This window comes from Hemibagrus wyckioides, linkage group LG02, assembly GCF_019097595.1.
Source record: "Hemibagrus wyckioides isolate EC202008001 linkage group LG02, SWU_Hwy_1.0, whole genome shotgun sequence".
In the NCBI taxonomy this organism is placed as follows: domain Eukaryota; kingdom Metazoa; phylum Chordata; class Actinopteri; order Siluriformes; family Bagridae; genus Hemibagrus; species Hemibagrus wyckioides.
This window is the reverse complement of record NC_080711.1, coordinates 17,999,250-18,026,752: the sequence shown is the minus strand read 5'-3', so window position 1 is coordinate 18,026,752 and position 27,503 is coordinate 17,999,250. Positions and strand designations below refer to the sequence as shown.

Sequence of the window (27,503 nt, the reverse complement as noted above, 5' to 3'; positions counted from 1 at the left end):
AAGCAGATAATTACACAAAATATATTTACATTACATTATATTATCCTTCACTGGAAATAAAAGGGCCTAGCCCAAACCTTGAAAAAGACCACAAAACTATTATCCCTCTTCCATCAAACCCCACCACACTGATGCCATTATGTTTACTGGTAGATAGTGTGAAGCGTGATTCATCACTCAAGAGAACACGTGTCCTCTGCTCAGAAGTCCAGTGGTGGCATGACGTGGTCAGTTTGTGAAGATGGCCAGCTATGACAATTCCTGGTTTATAAGCACTGAGGTCTCCAGTATGAATCATTATACTGCCAATGTTTGTCTATGGAGAGTGCAGGTTTATGTGCTTGATTTGATGCACCTGTTAGCAATGGGTGTGGCTGAAGCATCTGAACTCAATTAAAATTGTAGTAAAATGAGTTTTTACTCATTATTAAAATGAGTTCTTTTAACAACATGAATACTTTTAAAAATATAGTGTATATTTCAACAGACTACTAACAGTATACTGATTTAGAAAAAATACACTGGAAAGCCATGAGAAAGCTAGAAAAGAAATACAACTGTCCTTATGATATAGCATGAGATTCTGCTCTCGACGTGCTAAAATTATCATTTAATAACATAAGACAGAAAATAGAAACCTAAAATTAAATCCTTAAAGGTCAGATAGACTTAATGCATTTAATTCGCATGGGTTTAAAAAATTAAATTTGTAGAAAAATGAAAGTAAATTTGATATACTCAGTATATCTATCTATCTATCTATCTATCTATCTATCTATCTATCTATCTATCTATCTATCTATCTATCTATCTATCTATCTACCTGTCTGTCTGTCTGTCTGTCTCAGAGTGAATCATTGGCTATCTATCTATCTATCTATCTATCTATCTATCTATCTATCTATCTATCTATCTATCTATCTATCTCATTCTTTTTAGCTGCTACAGTTAGCTACATTAGCAGGGCTATATGGTAACTGTTATCTTTGCTGCATAACAGCATAGGATTAGACTGCCTCTAGTATTTTTTGTTGGCGTAATCTGATTTCATTAAGTAGAAAATTAAGGTATTTAACGCGTTATTCGACAGAATGTTTACTAATCAGTTCTTTTGTTTGTTTTTGTGTTGTTTAATACTTTGCGCACGCGCACTACAGAGCTGGTCCCCTCCAGTCATAGCTATATTGAGGCGGGACGAAAAAAACAACCAGGTGATATTTGATTGGTCAGGATTAAAACGGGGCGAGGTTTACAGGAAGGAATTCCGACCGGTGATTGGCTGTTCATCTTTGCATTAAAGAGAAAATATCTTTTGCTCGGAGTTGCTGTTGAAGCTGTTTGTAGTGAACGTCAATGGAGGACTTGGAGGGCTGAAGTTAAGAGTAAGAGAGTAAGTTTCTCACTTTCTCATCTCATTTACCGTTCTCTTTCTGATAGTAGTGACGTGTTAACCTTTTGCTTGAGCAAAGATCCTAATGTAAAGGATAAATCATAAGTGCATGAGGCGGGGTGAAACTGACAGAGTGAGGCATTAATTTTTGTTTTCTTTCAGTAAACCATGTTAAAGCACGAGCGCCGTTTATCACCATATATACATCATATAACGGATTAAAGAGATAAGCAGCATCTTAAAGCAGCATGCTCCTCTCTTCTCTTTATATATATATTTTTTGGGGAAGTTCATTTTTTTGTCTGTTTTAAGCGAGTATGAACATGTTCAGGGTTGGGCAAAACAGCTCAGCACAGTAAATAAGCACAGGCTGCTATTAGAAAATATTTTTATTTAATTAATTCTTTGGAAAAACTTCGATCAAGGCAAGACATAACATGCCCTTTTCTTAAAAAAATATATATAATATATATCATAATCTTAGAGGAATTAGGTTGTTGATAATCTTATGGATAATTTATTTTTCGTGTCGGAACTTTTATTATATTATTTCATGATATAAGCTTTTATTTTAGCATTTCTTTATTCAAATGAGGCTTCGTCCAATTTAATATATATATATATATATATGTGCACGTGGACACGCTCCTTTAAAACAACGCCAGGCTCGAGCTGATGTGAGAATTAAAAATATTGATTATTTTTATTCACATTCTCCAGAGAAAGGCCTACAGAGCCTGCAGTAAGCATTATAGGAAATGTTTTTTTTTGTTATGATGATTAGGTATAAATTATTTAGGTGTAAATTAGTGTTTCTGTGACATGGTGTGATTGGGAAGTGGGCGGAGCTTACAACCCTTAAAGTTGATTAGGTTTCAGATAATGAGCATGGGAAAAAAACCAGTAAACATTTGATCAGTGTAGTTTACAGATGTTGCAGATGCAATCAATCAATCAATCAATCAATACTTATGCAATAACTGAAAAATGATGGACCAACATGGTACTTGTAGCAGCTTGCATTTATAAAATGTATAAAAAATATAATATAAATGTGTAGGTAGGTAAATCTGGGGGAAATACAAATCAGTGGTAATAGTACAGGAATGGTAATTGTGATAACAGGACCATGACATTAAATACAGAGTTCTTCTTCTATTTATGTTCTGTAGATAACATGAATGATCTGCTTGGTCGTTGGTTATGTTATTCGATGCTGTCACCTTCATGATGATTTGTGTCACAGGTTCGTGTAGCTCATGTCTGATTGAGTCCAGAATGAGATATTTGTTGTCTTAGTCTCAGGACTTTGACTAACAAGCCCCAGAGGTTTTTCTAGTTTAGTAGCCATTCAACAATTTTTTCGCCAAAACATTGTCATCGTAAATCTACATGAATGCATAAAATGCACGTTTGAAAAAGCATGCAACAGTGTGTTACTAAAAAAGATATTGTGTGTGTGTGTGTGTGAGCGGTGCATTTGGATTTTCGATGGCCACAAGTGTGCGGAATTCATGAAACAGATGACAGCCTGTAGATACAAAACCGCTGGGGACGAATCCACCTTTTTTTTCCCTGACTAGAGAAAATTCCACTGCATTTGAAATCACAGATGCTCCGAATGGAAGAAGACACACGCACACATTCATTTTTCACAAATTGTCCCACCTCATCTGGTTAAAACGCACCGCATTTGAGAAGACCTGATTTTTTTTTTAAAAAAAGAAAAGAAACACAAGGAAAGACTCCTGACCATGAATGGTACTTTCCTGAACGTTTCTAAGAATGAAAAATAAATTCATTATCTTGCAACGATCAGCATGAAACATCTCAACCTCAAAAACACCCTGAAGTATCCTTATATGGTGGGGCACAAAGTGGCAGGTTAAGAAATTAGTCATGGGTGATTTCTGTTAAAATGGAAAGTAAATTGCACAGCTGAAATTGAGCTTCTGCTAACTAAGGGGAAGAAATGGTACATTAAGTATTAATTGACCTGAAATACTAATCAAAAACTGCGTTCTCAGTGTAACACGCCATTGACAATGGGTCCTCTAACATTCAAATACTTCCATGGTACATAGAGAGCTTTACTTTTTATCTATATGTTCATATCTACATAATACAGAGTGTAGTACACAATGTGTATAAGGCATTTACTACACACTGTAGTTCCTCTCTGGATTTTATGAATTAATAGCGCGACGCAGTTGAATTCTCGATGCTGATTGGTCAGAAGGTGTTTATTCATATTGTTTCTGTGATTGGTCAGCTCACAGGAACCTGTAAGATGACCATGCCACAAATGTGATGTCAGTTATTAGACAGCAGCATATAATGGCTGACGTGGTAAAGTGCTGTGTAATGAGACTTCAGTGTCAGTGCTTTGTATCTGTCTGTTGGTTTAGGTTTCCTGACATGGGAAAGTCATCAGGACAAAAGATGGTTTCCTGGTTACATGACCAGTTACTTTATTTTTCCTTTTTCTTATTAAGTTCGAAAGGGAGAGATGGAAAAAAAAAGAAAGAGATAGAGGCTAGCGAGGGAGAAAACGTTTAGAATGTAGCGCACCACACAGAGCAGCGGTTTTAGAACACAGTCAGTTGTTCTAGAACGATCCGGGCCTGAATCTAGTCTGTGTTTTAGAACTGTGTGTAAATGTAAATGTAAGAACATATGCAAGTGCGGCTTGGGTCACTTCCTTTAGTCATAACTGCAGCTTATTGCATCATTATCCTCTTTTAGTTATGCTATGACTAAACACACACACACACACTTTTCTGTCCATCTTTTGAAAGATGTGTCAGAGTTTGATGCATAAATTTCAGTCCCTTATTTGACAGAGAAGAACAAGAAGAGATAAACGACTGGGTGATCTAACCACATTTTTACAGCATGATATTTTCCAAGATGTCTCAAAGGTATATCAAAGACATATCACAGTGTGCACGCTAAAATGGAAATGCAATTGCGATCGAAAAATAAATGTATAAACAATTGAGAAGGTAGTATCTGAATACAGTGATGTGATCTGAATATAGTACAGTGATACGGATGAATATGAACATACACAGATCAGGCATAACATTATGAGCCGTGACAGGTGAAGTGAGTAACACTGATGATCTCCTCATCATGGCACCTGTTAGTGGGTGGGATATATTAGGCAGCAAGTGAACCTTTTTTCCTCAAAGTTGATGTGTTAGAAGCAGGAAAAATGGACAAGTGTAAGGATTTGAGCGAGTTTGACAAGGGCCAAATTGTGATGGCTAGACCACTGGATCAGAGCATCTCCAAAACTGCAGCTCTTGTGGGGTGTTCCCGGTCTGTAGTGGTCAGTATCTATCAAAAGTGGTCCAAGCAAGCAACAGTGGTGAACCGGTGTGATCCAATCCAACAGACGAGCTACTGTTGCTCAGATTGCTGAAGAAGTTAATGCTGGTTCTGATAGAAAGGTGTCCGAATACACAGTGCAGGACGGGTCAGGGCTGTTATGGCAGCAAAAAGGGGGACTAACACAATATTAGCCAGATGGTCATAATGTTGTGCCTGATCGATGTAGAATATTATATATATTGATAAAATGTAAATGAAGTACAAATTGTGCTATTGTGCAATAATATAAATTGTGATTCCTGTCTATCGATTCGGAAAATAAAAGACATACTCGTTTATGAGATACATGGAAATTTTTATTTTAATATAACTTTTGAACACACATTAAAACACAATAGAACAAATTCCGTAAACAATCAGAGATAAAGAGATCAGAGGTGCTGTGTTAGAACCGGTCTGTCAAACTTGGTGAACAATTCAACAGAATTCATTCCTCTCCTGTGTGTGTGTGTGTGTGTGTGTGTTATTAGCAAGATAAACAGCTGTGTGAATGTCAGGAAAGCTTCAGTTACTGAGTGTGTAGGTTTTAAAGAATTATTCCAAAATATTTGTGATTATAGAAAAAAAAAAAGGAAGTTAATCATTCAAGATGGAGAAAAAATCCAATAAAATAAAGAAAGTAAAGAAAATACACATGATCACATCAATAACAATGAAGAAATGAATGAATAGATGAATGGAATAGTTTGTAAGTCACTGCTGAGTGAGTCTGTCCTCTTTCACTACGGTTCTTTGTTGCCTTTTTCTGCTGATATGAGAGCATAAACACGCCCGCGTTCCAATTTTTTTGGTGAAATAATGAGCATGTGTATAGCCGGCCCTATCGAGCAATTTGGAAAATGAATGTCAAGTAGACAATACGTAGGGAATAAACTATGACAGAGTGTGCTGTGATAGGAAAATAATTGAGGTGGTGAAATGCTGAAGTGTTGAATCATGAAACAAGTTAGTTCCTGTTAGAACTTAAGTTGTTGCACCTATAAATAGTTCTTCCCTCGCCAGCCACTCTTTTTTTTTCTTCTTCTTGTAAATTTAATGGGACAAAAAAAAGGAGCTTGTTGTGTTGCAAAGATACCACAAAGTTCACCTTCCTGAATTCCTTCCTCTAATGGAGAATGTATATGAATAGCTTCATCTTGGACTGCTGCTGTAAGTGCTAAGGCTGTGGACTACAACTAAAAAATTCACAACCAAACAGCTCACTACAGTTTATTTACAAGACTCTGTGCTCTGCTTAGTGCTTTATATACTGTTAAGACAGGAAGAATTCTTAAAACATGGAAAGATGGTCCTTTAGTGGCATAGTAGTGAAATGTTCTGTATAGTTTCCCTCCTGATGGGCAGCTGTTAATGCCACACAACCTCTTTGACCAGGCCTTGGGGTCTGAGATCACCGATCACAAGATTTCTTCTGTCCACATAATCTACCAGGTAGAATAAGGTGTTGCCCCATTGGTTAAGATTAAGGGGTATGTGGACATTATAAGTCAATGAAGAAAGAAGCTGCTTCAGGTACCTGGATTTGGGCAGAAGAGCCTGCAGGATTGAGTAGTGATGCAGGAAAAGTGAGAGCTCGACCTGGGTGGATATCTGTTCCATCTGGCCCGGTTGTAGTTAAGGATATGGATGACAATGTCAGTTGGTCAGCCTTCTTTGTAGAGGGTTGGGTTAATGAGTTCTGGTCATCAGAGGTAGTGGTAGGAATCTCCAGATGTCTTGATTTAGTTGACCATCCTGGCTTGAGGGTGCAACCTGAAATGAGACTAACATTGATGTTAAATCAACAAAAGGCTTGCCAAAGGCTGAAACAATGTCTTCTGGAAGACAATAGTGACTGAATAGCTCCTTGAACAAATTGGTGGTTTCCATGACCAATTTGTGGAATGGTGCTAAATGACATACCTGGGAAAAAATAATGGTGAGAATCAATAATAGTGAGAAGTGTGGTATTATCTTCTGAGTTGGGGAGGTCAAAGGTGAAATCTAGGGCTGTGTGAGACCATGGTGTTTGAGGAATGTGTAGGGGTTCAAGGACACTTATGGAGTGCATGAATGAGCACAAAGAGTACAGTCTATTACAAATGTCTTAAAATCAGAGAGTAAAGATGGCCACCCGAACCTATTTTGGTTTGTTGGATGCCTTTGATGACCAGAGCTGAGGGAGGTGTGCACCCATTGGCACTTTGGGTAAGATGGATCATCTTGTTGGGCTTGTTGGATATCGTTCATGATGTTCCAGTGAATGGGTGTAAATGGGTTTATGCAAACAAGACGCCCCTCTGTATGTTTGGATGAGCTTCTCCATAGTGGTGGAGATTTGGTGCATGTTCTGGGCATGGAAATACCCAATAGTTGGCCTTGTGACATTATGCCTGACCAGAGATCTTGCACCTCTGCTAGAGCCATTTTTTTCTGGAAAAACCTTCTGTAACACTCAGGATTTTGAGGAGAGGAGAGGTTCAAGACGAGCAAGAACCAATTAGGGCAGTGATAATATTTCAGTTTATACAGAAGAAAAAAACGGAACAGAACAGAGAGCAAGGTTCATATATAGGAGTATTAACAATGAAACAAATGATTTAAAAAGTATGCAAGGAACAAGTAACCATCAAATGGCCTTGTGTGCATGTGCGTTATATACTCTTGAGACAGTAAGTGAATGTTACAAATAAGGAATAATGCTTAAAACTCGCACAGGAGGCTGCCCTCTGGTGGTGTGGTGGTACCTATTTTTGTTCATTTTTTCCATCGAAAACTGGAAAACGGTTTTCCCAGCATAAACTTGTGCAGTTGACTTCATCTAGTCTTCATCAGTCTAACATTTGAAAACGAATTCAGCTGCTTTCTTTATCGTTTTTTCCACTGTCCGGACTAGTTGACATCCCCACAGCCGCGACTTGTGAACGTATTACTCGACTACACTGTGCAGCCCCTAGTGTGTACATTGCAATAGATGTGCATCTCTGTGTATGAGCAGTACCTGAGGACCCTCAATGTGTTTTTGTCTCTTGTGTGTAGGATGTCTGTGGAGGCAGAGTCATTGCTGCAGGAGGTGAAGGAGTGTATTGAAGCAGCTCAGAACTACAGGACTGAACTGCAGCAGAGAATACAGGGACTGAGCCAGGCACGCAAACAGGTAAACACACACACACACACACCAAGTGTTTCACAGTCCTCTGTGTGTGATCCTACATACATGTTTTAAGAACCTAAGGAATGAAAATGAGACATTTGGAATGAAAAAAATTTCAGCAAGCTGTATTGGAGCTATATTGCTAATGGTAATACAAACAGGATAAGCATGCAGCTGAAATACAACCGTTAGCCATGTGTCTGTCCTGTGTTTTCGATACTGGGTGGTAAATTTTGCTCTCAAAACCAAAAGTACAACCCTCCATCAGTGCTAAACCCTCCATGGCTGGTATTTTAGCAGGCTGCTAAGTAAAAAAAAAGCTCCTCTTCAGCCCCTATGCAGCGTATAGAGTGTTCAGATTAATGCACACCACGTGTGCTTAAAGAGGCATGAGCCAGAGCGGTCAGCTGTGTATGTGAGGCTAAATGGTGTGTTAAGGTTTGGCAGACTGAGCCACAGAAGAATCTCACAATGTCTGCTTGGTGTGTGTGTGTGTGTTGTCACCAGCAGCTTCCTCTCAGAAACACTGTGCTTATTGAGCGTAAACAACACTGTTATTTCCTGTAGAGACAACAGACACACTGCCATACACACACACTCACACACGTATACACATACTTTATATACATACACATACACTTTCTCCTTCTATCTGTCTGGCTGGACCACTTAGCTTTCTCTTTTTTTCACCTTCTCTCTCAGATCTCTCACAGATCACCTATTAAATGTAATACAGGGTTATGACTTGAAATACAGTTAAATAATAATAATAAGGGATGCATCCATATCTACACATGGCCTAGAGATACATGAGATTCCTGTGGATGGAACCACTTAGAATCCATGAAGATGGCCTAGGACTACAATTGCCACAAACAGTTTTGTGCTCAAGTCTCCATCAGTGACCAGTTGACTTCAGCCTCAACAAAACTGAGTTCATGTTAAAGCTTAAATGAATTTCCTGGTTATGCAGTTGCTCTTTTTTTGACCATACAGTAGACAGTTATAGTAGGTAAATGTTTTATAATGGCACTCTCTGGTGTCGCCCAGATGTGGATGGATTCCCTTGAGTCTTTTCGTTTCTTCCTCATATTGTCTCAAGGAGCTTTTCCACACCAGCATCGCCTCTGGCTTGCTCATTAGAAATAGCTAACTAAAAAAAGTATGTCCAGCATTTATAAAGGACAGTGTACATTGTAAAAGTCACTATACAAATAAGACTGAAGGGATGTCTGAGATACCGTGCTCATTTGCTAAAACTAGTAGACACAATACCTTGTCATACTGTGTGACGTACACCGATCTGGCATACCATTATGACCACCGGCCTAATATTGTGTTGCTTCCCCTTTTGCTGCCAAAACAGCCCTGACCCCTCGAGGCATGGACTCCACTAGATTCCTGAAGGTGTGCTGTGGTATCTGGCACAAAGATGTTAGCAGCAGATCTTTTAAGCCCTGTAAGTTGGCCCATGGAGGCCCCACCTCGCAACTTACAGGACCAAAAGGATATTTACAGGACTTAAAGGATACTTTTGATAGATACTGACCACTGCAGACCGGGAACACCCCACAAGAGCTGCATTTTTGGAGATATTCTGATCATGTCGTCTAGCCATCACAATTTGGCTCTTGTCAAACTCGCTCAAATCCTTTCCTGCTTCTAACACATCAACTTTAACCCTTTAATGTTCTGTGCAACCGTTTGGTAGAGTCACTATATTTCATTAACAATTTTTTTTTAACTTAATCCAAGCTGATTGGGCAACCGTTTGGTAGAGACCTATATTTAAATAATTATGGGGTCTGTTAAAAAAAACAGTTGTATATTGTTGTTATTATTGACCGAATTAAATAAAGAATGCAAAGTAAGAATTTTTCCATTGCTTTGGACGTTAAAGGAACAAAATGTTCACTTGCTGCCTAATATATTCCACCCACTAACAGGTATCATGATGAGGAGATAATCAGTGTTATTCACTTCACCTCTCACTGCTCATAATGTTATGGCTGATCGGTGTATGTCTAGTGTACATCATCATGCTGATGAATAGACGACACGAAATGACCGCAATCTGCCAATCCAAACAGATTGTGCTACTAGTTTATAACAGCACACGCTGTTTCTACTCTGTTTAGAGCAGAGTCTATTTCGGCTGCTGACCTGAGCAGTGAACGATACGACCTAAATGTATTCGTGAGAATGTAGCGGCACTGAGCACAGAGGAATGCCAGCTTCCTGGTCTGTACTACAGTTCACTTTACCTTGTGTTTATGTTTAATGACTGCGGTCTGGTGTACTGCTCTCTGCACATACAAAGAGTAATACTGGAAAACAGAACTAATAAAAGACATGAGTAACAGTGATGACTATAAGATTAATTACTGTCAATAATCATTAACAATAACAGTAAAATCCCAGTAATGACAGTAATATTAGCAATAGTAGCAGGAATAATAAAAATAATGACACTAATTACAGCATTAATAATAGTATCTAGTAGCAAAACTCATAAATAATGATGCCAATAACATAAATACAAATACAGTGAATAACAGTAATAATAATGACCACAGCAGAAAGAACAGGCTTGAGTATGGCTAGTAAGGTGTATGCGAATGGGTGTGTGTAGGCGGTCACCACATTATCAGCAACCATAATATAAGAAAAAATTATTATTTTTTTAAAAGCCTGTGAAAAATATTGACCCCACAAATGAGGATGTGCGTGTAATCAGTTTGAACTCCTGCCACGTTATCAGTGTTATTTTAGGCTTTGTGTTTCCGTTTCCTGCTCAACACAGACAGACAGCACTGTCCCTCTGTGCTCAGATACACGTATGCACATTCAGACACACAGACAGAGAGAGAGAGACAGACAGAGAGACAGACACAGCCTGTAGTAGAATGCATCTGCAATGGAGCTCCAGGGTCTCAGTGTGTGTGTGTGTGTGTGTGTGTGTGTGTGTGTTTAGGAGCTGGATATTCCTCATTCCAGACATATTACACCGATTAAAAAAATGTACACAAATTTTGTGTTACCTTTTAAGTACATGTTCGACCGACAGCTAGCCAACTTCCTTCCTGTATTCTAAATGTCACAAGAAAACACCATCATGTGTGTCATAAACCCAACAAATCTCTACAAGAAGCAGAGCTTATTTTCTCTACAGTCTTGTTTTAGCATTTTCATTTCAAAATCCAGAGTTAAAATACGTTTGCGTGTTTGTGTAACATTTCTTATTAACAAGAGCCTGTGGAAGTTCTGCTAGCATTCAGTGCTTAGTTTCAATACAGCGTGAAGACCTTTCTTGGTAAGACATTTATTGGAAATATTCATAATTACGCACAGTTCTTGTATTTGCACGGTGTTAGCCTTGAAGGTGATTTATATTTGTTACTTAGGTCAAGATATTGAGTATCTAAGCATGTTCGAATTCATCTGAAGGCACCGACTGCTGAGACTTGTAGAGTGTGCTACTGACCCGAGGGCTGTCCCGTTCACAATGTAGCTATTCTTACTTTTAAACAATGTTAATGGCAGCATTCCTCATGTCCCTTCTGGTAAAAGTAATCCTATAATTCTGTTACAGATACATGAATGTTTCAGTAAACAGGGTGCGGCCCAATTATTGTGTGTCCGTTATGTGTATTAGTGGAATTTAGTTTGTGAACAAATCAGCTTTTAAGTGAATGAATCAGTGTTTAAGTGAACAAATTGGCTGTTAAGTGAACGAATGGGCATTTAAGTGAACGAATGGGCATTTAAGTGAATGAATGGGCATTTAAGTGAACGAATCAGCTGTTAAGTGAATGAATCAGCTGTTAAGTGGACAAATCAGCTTTTAAGTGAATGAATCAACTTTTAAGTGAATGAATCAGTGTTTGAGTGAACGAATTGGCTGTTAAGTGAACGAATCGGCTGTTAAGTGAACGAATCGGCATTTATGTGAACGAATCAGCTGTTAAGTGAACGAATTGGCATTTATGTGAACGAATCAACTTTTAAGGGAACAAATTGGCTTTTAAGTGAACGAATCAACTGTTAAGTGAGCGAATCGGCTTTTAAGTGAACGAATCAGCTGTTAAGTGAACGAATCGCCTTTTAAGTGAACAAATTAGATTTTAAGTGAATGAATCAGCTTTTAGGTGAACGAATCAGCTTTTAAATGAGTGAATCGGCTTTTAAGTGAACGAATCGCCTTTTAAGTGAACGAATTAGCTGTTAAGTGAACAAATCGGCTTTTAACTGAACGAATCGGCTGTTAAGTGAATGAATCGGCTTTTAAGTGAACGATTTGGCTTTTAAGTGAATGAATCAGCTTTTAAGTGAACGAATCACTTTCATGTACTTCCACATACAGGTTCAACAAGAGGAGAAGGAGGTGGAGTTATGCCATGCTTGTGTGGACTGTATGAGGTGCTGTTTGAACAAATCGCTGTGAATGAATCGTACTCAAAGTGAATGAATCACACGTGTTCACTTCCATGTACCGACTCTGTCCAAGTCCTCTGTGTAAACACGTGACTGCTTTGGCGTTTTTTTTTCCTGACTGTATTACAGTGCAGGCTGTGAAGAATCATGTCATTGGTTAGACCTCATGAAGGAATTTGCCTGGTTCAGTACAAACTGAAGGAACTAGTTTGTGAAGGAGGATTGATCTGAGACTTGTCTTGTCTTGAACTGAATAAACAAGGCACGTCATTCATTCAGTTCAGACATGAGTATTACTGGTTCAACTAGAGGAGAAGGGGGCGGAGCCATGCTATGAAGAGAATGTGGTAAGTTTTATATCTGTGAAGGAGCAGGTCATTGGTGGAACATATTGAATGAATTGATTCTGAACCAGAGTGTTGGACCTACTGATTCTGAGTGAACTGGTAATTGTGAAATAAACCAATTAGCAGGATCTGCTGACTCATTCGTCAACTCGCCAGCTTTTCAACAAGAAAATGATTGCACCATTGAAAACTACGTAATGTTTTTATTTTTTCGAATTATTTTCGTATTCGTATGTTCTGGAGTAAAGTCAACCAACAACATCTTAGCTAGCTAAGCTAATTAGCATTACAGTTATGTCATTAGTCTAGTTGTGTTTAACGGCAGGAATGTAGCTGATGCTAGTTTGCGATCTGTCCTCATGTGAGCCGTTACAGCTGGAGTTAATACACAGATATAAAATACTGACTGAAAAGTGTGTGTTCTGATTGTTTCTGTTACTGAGATGACATTAATATTCATAAATAGCTGAAAGATCGCCTTGTTAAGTTTTGAACCAGATTGCTGTTACAGTGACTGCTCTCAGGATCGCTTCCTTGTGCTCAGTAAGGAAGGACGTTTAGACCTCCTGGGACTGATGTTGTGTAATACTCAGGAATAACAAAAGCTCTGCATCTGACCTCTCAGATAACGCACTGAGCTACTATATGAATCTACTACTATGAATCTAAACAGATTCATTCAGGATGCAAATATATAAATAATTAAAAGCATTTTTTAACAAAAAATTCTGTGTATAAACATGGCCAGTGAATTACAGCGAGAGGGTCAGTATTGGGTATTAGCAGTGGGCATTTGTCGTAGTTCTTTTTTGATATGGTACAAGAGGAAGTGTGTGTGTGTGTTTCTCTCTTCATGTTTAAAAGCATGAGAGACAGGAAGTGTGGTGGTTTCATCTTGGTGAATCGGAATTTGAAACGTAAAGAGAGGGCCTTGTCTTAGATCATTTCCTCTTTTTCAAACCCACACACCATCTTGAAGGGATTCAGTTCTCTATGCCCAGAAATATACACCGTCTACATTTTAACTACTGTATATTTTTAGTGTGCAGCCTGCAGTCACTGATGAAGGTGACTGAGAGACATAGCTGATCATTCTACTAAAGCACACACATCCATCCATTTTCTGTACCACTTATCCTACACAGGGTCACAGGGAACCTGGATCCTATTCCAGGGGTCTCAGGGCACATGAACAGGGTGCCAACTCTTCACAGGGCACAATCACACACATGTTCACACACTATTACGGACAATTTTAGACATGCCAGTCAGCCTACAACGCCTGCATTTGGACTGAGGAGGAAACCAGAGAACCAGAAGAGGTTAATAGTCATGGTTGGACATGTGGCTTGCTAAGTTAACCATCATACCAGAGCAAACAATACTATATTACAACACACAGTTATTTATTAGTTACGGTGAGGTAGATAAGTAGATTTAACCAAACCTGTGACCAACATTAGCTTAATGCTGGATCATCATTTCCTTTCTAACCCTGCTCTGTTTTTGTGATGAAGGTGCGAGGAAGCTCCACCCACACTCGCGAGGTCTTGAAACGTCATTTTCAGGATCTCCAGACCACGCTGAGCCGTTTGCTAAATGAACGACTGAACGCGCTCCTACAGGAAGTGGATGCCATCGAGCAGGACAGCATCAGTCCACTAGATGACTGCCAGAAACTCATCGAGCATGGCGTCAAAATGGCGGACGAGCTCTTGCGTGAAGGTGAGACTGAAAGTCTGTGAGGAAATGCGAAAGGGACAGTAGCACACACTGCTTCTCCTTCATCTCACGTGATAAATACGCCACTGTATTTTATACACAAACCTCCAGCATGTTTCATTTCAGTAGGAAGCAAACTGATTTGGTGTAAAGTCGATTGCACTACCATTGATAAATGGGTAGGAGCATCTACTCGAGGCTTCATAGACCTCGCTGTACGTGTGAACGTCGCTTTAATAAAGAAAGTGATTAGGGGTTCAAGAATGGAAGAGCAAGAGTTTTATTCTTCGTGTTTTTTTTGTATCTTCTGCACTGGTACAGGAGCCAGAATGGAGAGAATAGTGTTGGGAGAAAAGCATGGTGACGCTTTTCTTGTTATTAATAATTAGTAACTAGTTATTAGTAATTTGTAACGATCTTGTTATTAGTAATTCGTAACTATCTTATTATTAGTAATTCGTAACAATCTTATTATTAGTAATTCATAACGATCTTCTTATTAGTAATTCGGAACCATCTTGTTTATATTTACATTTCTGGCATTTGGCAGACGCTCTTATCCAGAGCGACATACAAAAGTGCTTTAAGTCACTATCACTGAAAATATTAACACTGGTTCAATAGATTACAGACTTAGGATACCATTAGCCTAAAATTGGAATTTTTTTTTTTTCTAACCATATAACAATACATAAACAGGGAAAGATAAGAGCTAGTTTAAGTGCCTCAGGAAAAGGTAGGTCTTAAGATGTGGTTTGAAGACAGTCAGAGACTCTGCTGTACGGACATCTAGGGGAAGTTCATTCCACCACCTCGGTGCCAGAACAGAGAAGAGTCTAGATGAATACCTACCTTTTACCCTGAGAGATGGTGGGACCAGTCGGGCAGTGCTAGTGGATTGGAGGGAGCGAGGTGCAGTGCGAGGAGTAATAAGGTCTTTGAGGTAAGATGGTGCTGGTCCATTCTTGACTTTGTAGGCAAGCATCAGTGTTTTGAATCTGATGCGTGCAGCTACTGGAAGCCATTGGAGGGAACACAGCAGGGGGGTGGAGTGGGAGAACTTAGGCAGGTTGAAAACAAGCCGTGCAGCTGCATTTTGGATCATTTGCAGTGGATGAATTGCATTCAGAGGAAGACCTGCCAGTAAAGAGTTGCAGTAGTCCAGTCTCGAAATAACCAGAGACTGAACAAGCACTTGAGTAGCCTGTGTGGATAGAAATGGTCGGATCCTTCTGATGTTGTACAGAAGAAACTGATATGAGCGTGTCACATTGGCAACATGGGAGGAAAAGGACAGTTGATTGTCCATGGTTACCCCAAGGTTGCGAGCAGTGGCTGAAGGGGAGATCATTGAGTTGTTCAGAGAAAATGCAAGATCCTTGTCTGGGGATGAATCACCTGGGATGACCAGCAGTTCAGTTTTGCTGGGATTAAGTTTCAGCTGATGAGCTGTCATCCAAGATGAAATGTCCGCCAGACACGCTGAGATTCGGGCAGAAGCTGTGGTATCTGAGGGAGGGAAGGAGAAGATAATTTGGGTGTCATCAGCATAGCAGTGGTATGAAAAGCCGTGTGAGGGTATAACTTTGCCAAGAGTGTGAGTGTAGAGGGAGAAAAGGAGAGGACCAAGTACTGAGCCTTGTGGGACACCAGTAGAGAGTCTGCGTGGGGCAGATGTCAATCCCTTCCATGTTACCTGATATGAGCTGATATTGTTACCTGACATGTTACCTGATATTATTAGTATCTTGTAATATCTTGTTATTAGTAATTCGGAACTATCTTGTTATTAGTAATTCGGAACTATCTTGTTATTAGTAATTGCTTTGACTGTCGTGAAATAGTGGAAATAATTACAGAATATTATTGTTTCATCTTCACCATCTTTGTGTTATTTTATTCCATGTAGGCTGACAGACTATTCTGAATACTGAACATTTAGTACACGTCTTTATCTCTGCAACGTCTGTATCTCAGTAACTAACTGCAACTCTTTACAGAAAACTTTAGCTGTTAAAGTGCTGTGTTTTATAACACTAACATACTTTAGACATGGAAGCAGGTGCCTTGTCTTTCAGATCCACTTCCAGTGTCTCATGTTCAGAGACTATAAACACCACATAACTGTGCAGCAGCCGGGTGACGGTGCAGTTATTCAGAGGGGAAAACTAATAAATGTTTATATAGCTAATAAGCATGTTGTGTTCCTGCACAGCAGCAGTAACAATAAAACACAGCTGTTCTAGAAAATTTGTTAAAAATTGTGGTATTGTGATGCACCATAAATTATTACCACTCCAAAGTTCATTATCTTCCAATAACAGCACATCCCCCACATAAAGTTTTTTATTTCTCATATACTATAGCAATTTGCGAGCACTGTTTATTTACAAACTACATCTTCTACTTTATAATTACATTTAATGTTGAGAAACATCCTTTAAATAGGTTAGTTCCTGTTCCCAATTACATTATAGCAGCTATCAACAGTCTTTCTTCTTATAAATCTCTTATTTTTTTCTATCTCTTGAAAGAGAAAAAATGAAACTCGTCATTGTTCGAGAAAACTAAGTACAAAAAGCTTTAGTCTGAAGTCACATGACAGACAGGAATCCTTAACTGTGATTGTTATAGCAGTGTTGACACTGGAGACTCCTTCAAAAATTGCTCAATAAATGGTTTCCTGATGGAAAATTTTGATCAATTATATCATTTACATACAAGAATTTAGCAGAGATGGCATAAATGAGCTGGTGCTTAGGCGTTCAGGCGTTCCTAAAAACATTGAGTTGATGCACTATATTGCCAAAAGTTTTGGGACACCCTTTCAAATCATTGACTTCAGGTGTTGGTTTTCAGGGGTTGGACTCGGACCCTTAGTTCCAGTGAAAGGAACTCTTAATGCTTCAGCATACCAAGACATTTTGGACAATTTCCCAACTTTGTGGGAACAGTTTGGGGATGACCCCTTCCTGTTCCAACATGACTGCACACCAGTGCACAAAGCAAGGTCCATAAAGACATGTGGAGGAACTTGACTGGCCTGCACAGAGTCCTGACCTGAACCTTATAGAACACCTTTGGGATGAATTAGAGCGAAGACTGCAAGCCAGACTTTCTCGTCCAACATCAGTGTTATTCTAGAAGAATGGTCAAAAATTCCCATAAACACACTCCTAAACAATGTGGAAAGCCTTCCCAGAAGAGTTAAAGCTGTTATAGCTGTTATATGGCGGGCCAACTCCATATTACATTCATGTGCATGTGAAGGCAGACATCCCAAAATTTTTGGCAATATAGTGTGTGTATGAATATACTGTAGCGTAATATTAATGTGTTATGGTAGGATTTACATATCACAGTATAAAGTCATATCATAAAGGAGACGATTTCCTAAAGGCTAGTCTGATTAATCTGGATTATCCTGTTTGTGCAGGTGAAGCTGCGATACGTTGTGGGATCAGTGACCGAGAGGACAAACTGTGCAGCTTTGCAAAAAAAGCTCTAAACATCCAACTGGACAGGTGGGAACCAAACACATACACCTCAAAGTCACGGCTTGCTTTCAGTTACACTGTTTGTACATAAACAGTTGAAATAAAATGAGATGGTTAACTTGCCTGTGCACCTAATTAGACAAGGACTTACCTTGTTAACTGTAGTAGTAGCTAATTAGCTTAATTTGCGTGCAGCCTCCCCGAGGTGCCGGCGCTGGTGGACGTGCCATGTGTGTCGGCGCAGTTGGACGACTCGTTGTTGTGTGTGATGCAGGAGCGAGTGGTGCGTCATGGGAGTGTGTCATCACACCCACCTGTACAGATAGAGGAGCTGGTTGAGAGAGCGGGTGGAGTGCTGGTGCGCTGGAGCAAGGTAACACACACACAACCTATAATATGAGTGAGTATTCAGTGTTAGTAAGTCCAGTGAGATTGGAGTGTAAACAGTTTATGAAAATGTGTGTTTAGGTGGATGAGGACTTCTTCCCTCAGGAGTACAGACTGCAGTACAGACGCAGTAGCTCCACCCACTACGAAGACGCCTACATCGGGAGTGAGTGTGAGTTTCTGCTGCTGCACCTGGACCCTCACACGGATTACCAGTTCCGAGTGTGTGCACGGGGCGAGGGACGCACTGAGTGGAGCCCATGGAGCGTCCCACAGACCGGATACACAACACTCACAGCGCACGGTACACACACACACACACACAGTGTACGCATTCCTGTTAAAATGAAACCAAGATAAATCATTCCACAAATAGAAACTTGATAAAATAAATAAGAAATTTCCTAGAACTAGGTTGCATAAGTGCAAGTTTTTGTTTGTTTGTTTTTTTAATCAGGGTTGTGTAAACTTTTTATATGTTTAGTATAAACCGGAGGTTACAAATTTTTTTTGCAGACACCGTCCAGAGTGAAAGAGTTTCCAAGGACCCTCATACGATGACCTCATTTAATTATAACATAAACAGAGTCGATACACCGTATAGCATCTTATACATTTATTTGCTCTATTGGACGTCTTTATTCTGAATCTTTCACTCATCCAGATGTGGATTTAAAACAGTTTGGAACAGCAGCTCTAATTAGTGAATGAATTATAATCTAATTATAATTTTTCAATTCAGTTAAATTTACTTGTATAGCACTTTCAACAATGCACATTGTCTCAAAGCAGCTTTAAAGAAGTACAGAAACAGAGAAAAACAACTTTGTAACTTAATATAAAATTAAGTTTATATTTTTAATAGTATAATTTTGGTTTTTTTTTGTATATATTTTTTAAAATACTTTTTAATATATTTTTTCAAAATTATAAAGTTTAAAGTTAAGTTACTATTTTATCCTTTTTTATTATCGCAAATAATTTAGCCCTATTTTATCCCTAATTTAATTATAAATTAGCAGAGGCAGCACATTAAATAAATCCCGGTCAATGAGAAAGAAACCCAAATGTTTCATTAATTAATTAATAAATTATCGTGACATGAAAATAATTTTACTTTTTTAATTTTAACTTGTTGACGACTAAAATAGGTCAGTGTTAGATTTAGAATTTAAGTGTAAAGTGAGAAAATAATAAAAATCCTTTTTTCTAATTTATTGTAACTTTGTATTATTGTAATTTATTGTGTGTGTGTGTTTAGAGTGGACTGCAGGCGTGGACGGCTACATTCTGAGCAGCAGGAGGAACATGGCCCTGCGCAGTGACTCGTCTTCACCGAGCTGCACTTCTGTGCTTTACTCCAACTCGCCGTCTTACTTCTGCGGACAAACGCTCACCTTCAAGTACGACCTGCGGCACTGCTGAGCCGCTTTTATTCCATCGCTTCTTAAAAACTGACCCACTGCACAAGCACAAGTAGCTGATACTGCTAAAATATTTCCATTAATCCTGCGAGAAGTTAACGGCTGTGCGACGCTCTGGATCACACAGCAGGATTTTTACAACCGAGTTTAGTATTAAATGTTTCTAATGACCTTCCTAGTAAATTACGCCTAAAACAAGAACGGTTATGTTTCTGTTCAAATCAGTGCTGCTAAACTGGTTACTCATTGTTTTATGTTTGCTTGACTATAAACAATCCTCAGCATGCCCATACCTGCTCCTGAAATACAGCACTGTTGTAAACTGATATTGTGTTTTTGTGTTTGTAGGATTACAGCAGCTGGACAGATAGATAAGCGTGACAGTGTGGGTGTGTGTGTGGATAAACGCAGTGATGCAGAATCTCTGCAGAGGGACCAGGCTGTCTGTATCTCCACTAACGGTAGGTCTGATCCACACCACCAGTAATGGATAATAACATCAAGTTAATCTACAAACCTATACCAAAGCTGCCGGTGTATAAATGAGTTATAAATAAGGGACATCGTCATGATTTTCGTCATGAACCTCATAACTCACTATTTAATTTTTCCTGCACTTTCACTACAATGTGCTGGTGTAGTATTCTGCTCCACTATATCATGTCTTTTGGATCTGAAATGATAGTTTGAAGCTAAAACTGACGTGTTTAGCATGACACTAAGAGGCTAACTCGTACCTAACTTGTTGCCAGCAACTGAAAGATGTTTATAGTCGCCATGCTTCTTGGTGGCTGGATTTGTTATGGAAACAAATCTGTGAGCCATGACACCGAGGTTATGAGTGCGAGTTTAAGTGAAAAAATGATATATACTCACCGTCCAATTTAATAGGAACACTGCTCATTTATGCAGTTATCCAATCAGCCATCCAGGTGGCAGCAGACTTCTTGTTGGTGTCATTTGGGCTGGTTGGAGTATTTCAGAAGCTGTTGATCTCCTGGGATTTTCACACACAGTCTCTAGAGTTTACACAGAATGGTGCACTGAATGAAAGGTTGGTGGGTGGAAAGTGAGGAGACTAGTTTAAGCTGCCAGGAAGTCTATAATAACTCGGATAATCATTCTTGGTGAACAGTGAACAGTGGTGAGTGGAAAAGCATCTCAAAACATCTGATGAGCTACAACAGCAGAAGACCACACTGGGTTCCACTCCTGTCAGCCAAGAGCTCAAATCGTGGGCACAGAATCAAGTACTGAGACTGTCATGGTTCACTAGCTTTATGTAGTTTAATCTAATGGTGGTTCTTCCAAAGCAGTACTCCACATTGCTGTCTGAGTGATACAGGTGATGACGGTTAGTAATATTAGACATTCAAACACTTTAAGTGAAGCAGTGTCTAGAAACAGACTGACAGGAGGACAGTGTGAAGCTTTCTTTAGCTAAATAATGCATCAGAGTGTTGCAGTCAAGAAGTCTAAGGTGCTGCTAAGGTCGCTTAAGGATATGGGTTCTATTCTCAATTCTGACAACAACTTGGTGGTCAAGACTTTTGGGTTACTGATCAGAAGGCCAGGACTCAAGCTTAATCCTTAACGCTCTTTGCTCCATGGTACTCATGGCTTGCCCTGCACTCCGACCCCAGCAAGTTGTGTGAAGAAATTCATTTCTGTATATCAAATAAAAGCTTCTTCTTCTCATTAAGCCTGGTACATATCTGAGTTAACATATATGACTTTTCATTGCTGTAATATTTATAAAAGTTTTCCTGGCAAGTGAAAGTCTGTGCTCAGCTTTATTAAATATAACAAATATAAATACTACATTCCAACACTATACTAATGATTGTTACATTTCTTTCACAGGTGCTGTATTCGTTAACGGGAAAGAAATGACCAATCAGCTTCCCGCCGTCACCATCGGCTCAGCCATCACCTTCGACATGGAAGTGGTCAGCGTTTTTCCCGGCAACAACAACAACCCAAGTGATGCGAGCAGCTTCAAGCTGCGGGTTACGATCGGTTCAGGGAACAGGGAGGTGGTTTTCGATTGGCTGCTCGACCAAGTTGTGGACTGCCTCTTCTTCGGCTGTTCCTTCACACACCCCGGCTGGAAAGTGCTGGTTTTCTAGATGCCACAATTCCTTGTTTTGCTGATGTGCTTTTCTTAGATTTGTATCTTGATGTCAAAGCTGTTTACAGTGTTTACTCACAGCACACATACGATTAATCACACAGTAGAGTTGTTTTTTTGTTTTTTTATCTTGCTGTCCAGCCACCATGCTAAATGTTGAACTGTCTGTTATTTCATTTTAACCCCAAGCACATGATTTTTTTTTTTTTTTAAACCATTTATTGTTTGGGCTACTGGGTGACCTATAGAAGGAGGAAGAAGAGGAGAAGCTTGTAATATTGAATGATTTGTCAATGCCAGGAATGTTAAGAAAGTTCTTCCCAGGTTAACTTGTTAGAACAAACGCAATAACAACGAGAGATGTGCTGCATACTCACCTTTAAATGCTAACATCTTTTTAATGAGCCAACAGCTAACGCTACCACAAGTGAGCAAAAAGATGTGATCGCAAACTATCCTAGCTGACCAGAATGTGCTGTGATGACCTTGCCCTTGTCATGCTGGTTACAATACTGTATCACTCTCATGGTTACCTACACTGTTTACTCCCAAGGTCCCATGGATTCATGCAGCTGACCAGGGTTGACGTCCATTAGTTCTCTGCTCTTCTACTTGTGTTTCCTGATCAACAGAGATCAGAATCAGAAAAACAACTAAAAACATCTAGCAGTCTAGTCAGCTTCACTGATGCCGTATTCATATCCAAGGATGTACCCGGCTTGCTCATTTTGAACAGGAACACTGTTTAAAATAAAAATCTGTTTAAAACTCTGAAAGAAAATAATCAGAGATGCGTGTTAAGAAACAGTCCGACTAATGCAAAGAATCTTAAGGACCTTAATATTTTAAAGATGTGCCTGAAAAAAGTAATTCATTTAAACATTTGCACTCGTCTCTCGAGAACAGGTGTGTTTGAGGTTTTTATAGATCACAAAATGCTGCAGACTTGAGTTGCAGAGCATGCTGGTTTACCGCACAAGCTCAATTGCACATATTTGAGGTCGCTTCCTTTTTTTTTTACCCCCCCCCTCTCTCTCTTCACAGTAACAATGAATTTTTCCCCGTGCTAATGCTTTGGGATATGGACTGAAATGAAACAGGTGCAAAACCAGTGTGAATTATTGTGTTTCCCTCGACTGATGTTCTTGTGGGCCATAATCCATATCTTATGACATCAAACATAGGTCAAAATTTAATACGAGATGCTACCTGCCTTAAATTTTAGTTGAAAAACTTTTACATATTGCTGACTATAGCTACAGTAAATTCTTACATTTCACACGCGCACAAAAAAACAAACAAACAATATAACAAAATATTCCTGACTGTCTACTGTCCGAAACTGAACCGCTAAAGGATAAGCTTGCTAACCTGCTAGCTGAGAAAAGATTGTGCAGTTGTCATTTACAGAACCAGGAGTCAGAAGACAGAATTTGGTTATTTAAAAACTTCTAGAAGGTACTTATATATATATTATAATGCTGTTGAACGTGTAACCAGGCTAGTAGCACCACTTATCAAACTGTGATGGTTCAGTGAATTTGTATCTTCTTCTTTGTACCTCATGTGTGTGTGCCTTCTGAAAACACCCGTTACAGCGCAAGCAGAATATTTTGCAAATAATTAATAAAACTATTCAATTCAATGTGATCTGTATAGTGCTTTGAAGTACATATAGTACATTGCCACACAGCAGCTTTCTAGAAACTTGCATAGAAAAGCTCCCTGAGGAGAAAGAGACCTGAAGAGGAACCACTGAAGAGTTAAGATAATACTGAGTTAAAAGGATGTTCATTGTACCTACGATGCCTGGACTAAGCACACTAAGCAGTGATCACAGCAGTTCTTAGATAGCACAAATCGTCAGTATCCAGAGACTATTCACTGAAGCAAGGGCAAGTCTTGGGAATAAATTGTTTACAGGAAGTGGAAATCTTTTAGCATGTCCGTCCACAGTGAGCAGGAAGCTTCATGCAGAAGTAGAGTATCAGGATGCATGGATGGTGAGAGGAGCCACAGCAGAAGCATTGTGCCCGGCAGCAGGAAGTGCACAGCTTGGAAAAAAGCAATTTATAAAGGTTAGAGTGCATGCAGGTCTAGCGACATCGAACTAACACGAGACATGATGGCAACCCGAGGCATGAGCTTCCTGCCACTCCAAAGTCAGCAGAACCTGACTGACAGCCTGGTGAGAAGGATAGTCTGGCCTTGACTAGCATAAGAACAAGCCCAGAAAGCAGAGTTACTTTCAGAATCAGAAAACGTTTTATAGCCAGGTACAGCAAATTGTCAGCAAAGAGCACTTTACAGTACTAGGAATTTGTCTTGGTGTCAGGTGCAAACATATACACAGGTATGAAATGTCTGTACAAATGTACACAATTTTAGAACAGAGCTAGAATAAGTTAAATAAATACTGTATAAAGTGACTTGCATGAGAAGTAGTGCAATAGAATGTAAAAAGTGAAAGTGACTGTCCAAACATATATACAGATGTGAGGTATGTACACAATCTAGAATGAGATAAGTACTGTGCACAAAAGTGAGAGTTTGAATGAACAGTAGTGCAATTTAGAATGTGGAAGTGAGTGTCCGGATTGTTTGGGGGGGTTTGGGTCAGAAATTGTTCTTGTGACGTGAGGTCCTGGTCCTGAGTTCCTCAAACTGCCGTCTCTCTGTCAGGAAGTCCATGATCCAACTGCACATGGAGTCAGGCACATTCAGCTGGGAGAGCCTGTCTCTAAGTAGAGCTGGGACAATCGTGTTAAACGCAGAGCTGAAGTCCACAAACAGTATCCTGGTGTAGGGTCCTGGGGAATCTAGGTGTTGGAGGATGAAATGGAGGGCCATGTTCACAGCATCGTCTACAGATCTGTTGGCTCTGTAGGCAAACTGTAGTGGATCCAGGAGAGGGTCTGTAATGTCCTTGAGGTAGGACAGCACAAGGCGCTCAAAAGACTTCATGACCACAGAAGTCAGGGCGATGGGTCTGTAATCATTAAGTCCTATGATCCTTGTCATTTTGGGGCCTGGGATGATGGCTGAGGTCTTAAAGCAGGCTGGCACATGGCAGGTCTCCAGTGAGGTATTAAAAATGTCTGTGAACACTGGGGACAGCTGATTGGCACAGTGCTTCAAGGTGGAGGGTGAGACAGAGTCTGGGCCTGTAGCCTTGCGGGTGTTCAGACGTTTAAACAGCCTATTCACATCTTCCTCTTTGATAGTGAGAGGTGTCAGGGGTGAGGGAGGGTGGCAGTGAGGTGTGGAGATGTGTGGGTGATCCAGGTATGGAAGTGTAGGAGGGGGGGCTACTGCTGATCAATGGCTGGTGCGGGGAGGAATGGGGGAGGTCAGGTCTGTCCCATTGTCTTTCAAAGCGGCAGTAATACTCATTCAGGTTGTTGGCCAGGTGCAAGTCGTTCACAGAGTGGGGGGCTCTAGGCTTGTAGTTGGTGATCACCCTAAGCCCTTTCCAGACAGAGGCAGAGTCGTTGGTTCGGAATTGCTGTTTCAATACCAATTAACTGCTTAGGGTGAATGTGGATCAGTCAAAATCAAATATTCAGAGGCTAAAACACTTCTGTAACACAGAAGCTTGTACTTTTCAGCAGAGACCTCTTTAGTGATGTAATGATGCTAGGTATCCAGTTGCATCTGGGAAATGTGTCCAGTTAAACTGCCATGTTAAAATCTGGTGTCAGTGCTCCAGAGTGGCGCAACAAAACAGTGATCATCCGAAGGTTGCAGGTTTCATTCACAGTGATGCAACAGTCAGTCGAGCCATCTGGGAAGGTAGAGGTGGCAGATTCTCTCTTCCCTATCAATCATAGCAAAACTAGCCAGTCATGGGTGTGTGAGCTCATGCATGTGGCTGGCTTTATGTAGCTTGGAGGATGCACCTGATAACCTTCATCTTCTCTGGATGGTAGTGTGCCTGAAGGGTTAGAGTTGACCATTGCTAATATAGAAGAAAGAAGACTTTATTTGTCACATGCATAGTGAAGGAAGTTGGGGTCAGAATGGAGGGTCACCCATGATACAGCACCCTTGAGAAGACAGGGTTAGTGGCTGAGTGGCAGCCTGAACCCTGACCTTCTAAACAGTAACCCAGTGTCTTAACCATTTGAGCCACTACTTCACAGAAAATGATATGTGGCAACTTTCCTCTCACTTGGCCCATGGAGGCTATGGATAGTAGGGCACAGATTTCACAATCCTAAGCCAGCATCTTTCAGTCAAACCAAGCCATTTCCATGTATCAAATATGAGCAGTGGAAGAAAGTGGCCTGGTTTGATGACGCTATCATGCCTATCATATGGATGGCTGTGTGTGGGTTGCCTTACCTGGGGAAGAGATGGCACCATGATGCACCATGAGAAAAAGTCATACCAGTGGAGGCAGTGTGATGCTCTAGCATTCATGTGGATGTTGCACTGAAATATAATACCTGTACATTACTGCAGTCTAATTACACCCCTTCATGGTGACAGTATTTCCTATTGGCTGTGGCCAGTATAATGCTTCCTGTTACACTACTAAAATTAGATTTTTAATCTTTACATCAGAAAAGTTGTTGCACCACAGTGACCTTGCATCCCACAAAGGTACTAAGAGAAGAAGAAAAATGTCTTACTTTACTAATGCCTAAATTTTGTGGGTTTTGTATCGGGGTTTTTGTTTGATTTTTGAGATGTAGGTGTTCAGTGAAATGTCGCAACCCAGAATAATGCTCTTCTGTCTGTCTTGCACACTGTGATAACTGGAAACACAACTTCTGGATCAAACATAGTTGAACAAAGGTACACTATATTGCCAAAAGTTTTGGGACATCCCTCCAAATCATTGAATTCAGGTGTTGTGTTTCAGGGGTTGGACTCGGTCCCTTAGTTCCAGTGAAAGGAACTCTTAATGCTTCAGCATACCAAGACATTTTGGACAATTTCATGCTCCCAACTTTGTGGGAACAGTTTGGGGATGACCCCTTCCTGTTCCAACATGACTGTACACCAGGGCACAAGGTCCATAAAGACATGGATGAGTGAGTTTGTGGATTATGGAGGAACTTGACTGGCCTGAACAGAGTCCTGACCTCAACCTGATAGAACACCTTAGTGATGAATTAGAGCGGAGACTACGAGCCAGGCCAAAACTGAAACATCTGCTTGTACATGTACATGAATGTAATATGGAGTTGTCCCGCCCTTTGCAGCTATAACAGCTTCAACTCTTCTGCTTTCCACAAGGTTTAGGAGTGTGTTTATGGGAATTTTTGACCATTCCTCTAGAAGCGCATTTGTGAGGTCAGGCACTGATGTTGGACAAGAAGGTCTGGCTCACAGTCTCCGCTCTAATTCATCCCAAAGGTGTTCTATCAGGTTGAGGTCAGGACTCTGTGCAGGCCAGTCAAGTTCCTCCATAATCCACAAACTCGCTCATCCATGTCTTTATGGACCTTGCTTTGTGCACTGGTGTGCAGTCTTGTTGGAACAAGGGGTCATCCTGAAAACTGTTCCCACAAAATTCTGAGTATGAAATTGTCCAAAATGTCTTGGTATGCTGGAGCATTAAGAGTTCCTTTCCAACCCCAACCCCTGAGAAACATCATCTGAATTCAGTGAGTTGGAGGGGTGTCCCAAAACTT

General features: G+C 40.0%; 1 protein-coding gene across 2 annotated transcripts; it reads left to right on the top strand.

Moving 5' to 3' along the window:
- The first annotated feature begins 1,272 nt into the window (after positions 1 to 1,272).
- Positions 1,273 to 23,506, top strand: crlf3 (cytokine receptor-like factor 3). 2 transcript variants are annotated; one of them, XM_058416572.1, is made up of 9 exons: positions 1,273 to 1,390; positions 7,805 to 7,922; positions 14,218 to 14,425; positions 17,859 to 17,946; positions 18,115 to 18,292; positions 18,388 to 18,610; positions 19,568 to 19,709; positions 20,079 to 20,191; positions 21,594 to 23,506. In XM_058416572.1, the coding sequence occupies exons 2-9, from the start codon at positions 7,806 to 7,808 to the stop codon at positions 21,857 to 21,859; spliced, it is 1,335 nt and encodes a 444-aa protein (XP_058272555.1). In that variant the 5' UTR covers positions 1,273 to 1,390; position 7,805; the 3' UTR covers positions 21,860 to 23,506. The 2 variants fall into 2 exon arrangements, with proteins under 2 accessions (XP_058272555.1, XP_058272563.1); XM_058416580.1 differs by having other exon boundaries at positions 1,350 to 1,382.
- Positions 23,507 to 27,503: the final 3,997 nt, after the last annotated feature.

Coding starts and splice junctions, on each gene's coding strand:
- crlf3 (XM_058416572.1), top strand. CDS start 7,806: ATGTCTGTGGAGGCAGAGTCATTGCTGCAGGAGGTGAAGGAGTGTATT. Junction 18,293..18,387: donor TGCTGGTGCGCTGGAGCAAG/GTAACACACACA, acceptor ATGTGTGTTTAG/GTGGATGAGGACTTCTTCCC. Junction 20,192..21,593: donor TGTCTGTATCTCCACTAACG/GTAGGTCTGATC, acceptor TTTCTTTCACAG/GTGCTGTATTCGTTAACGGG.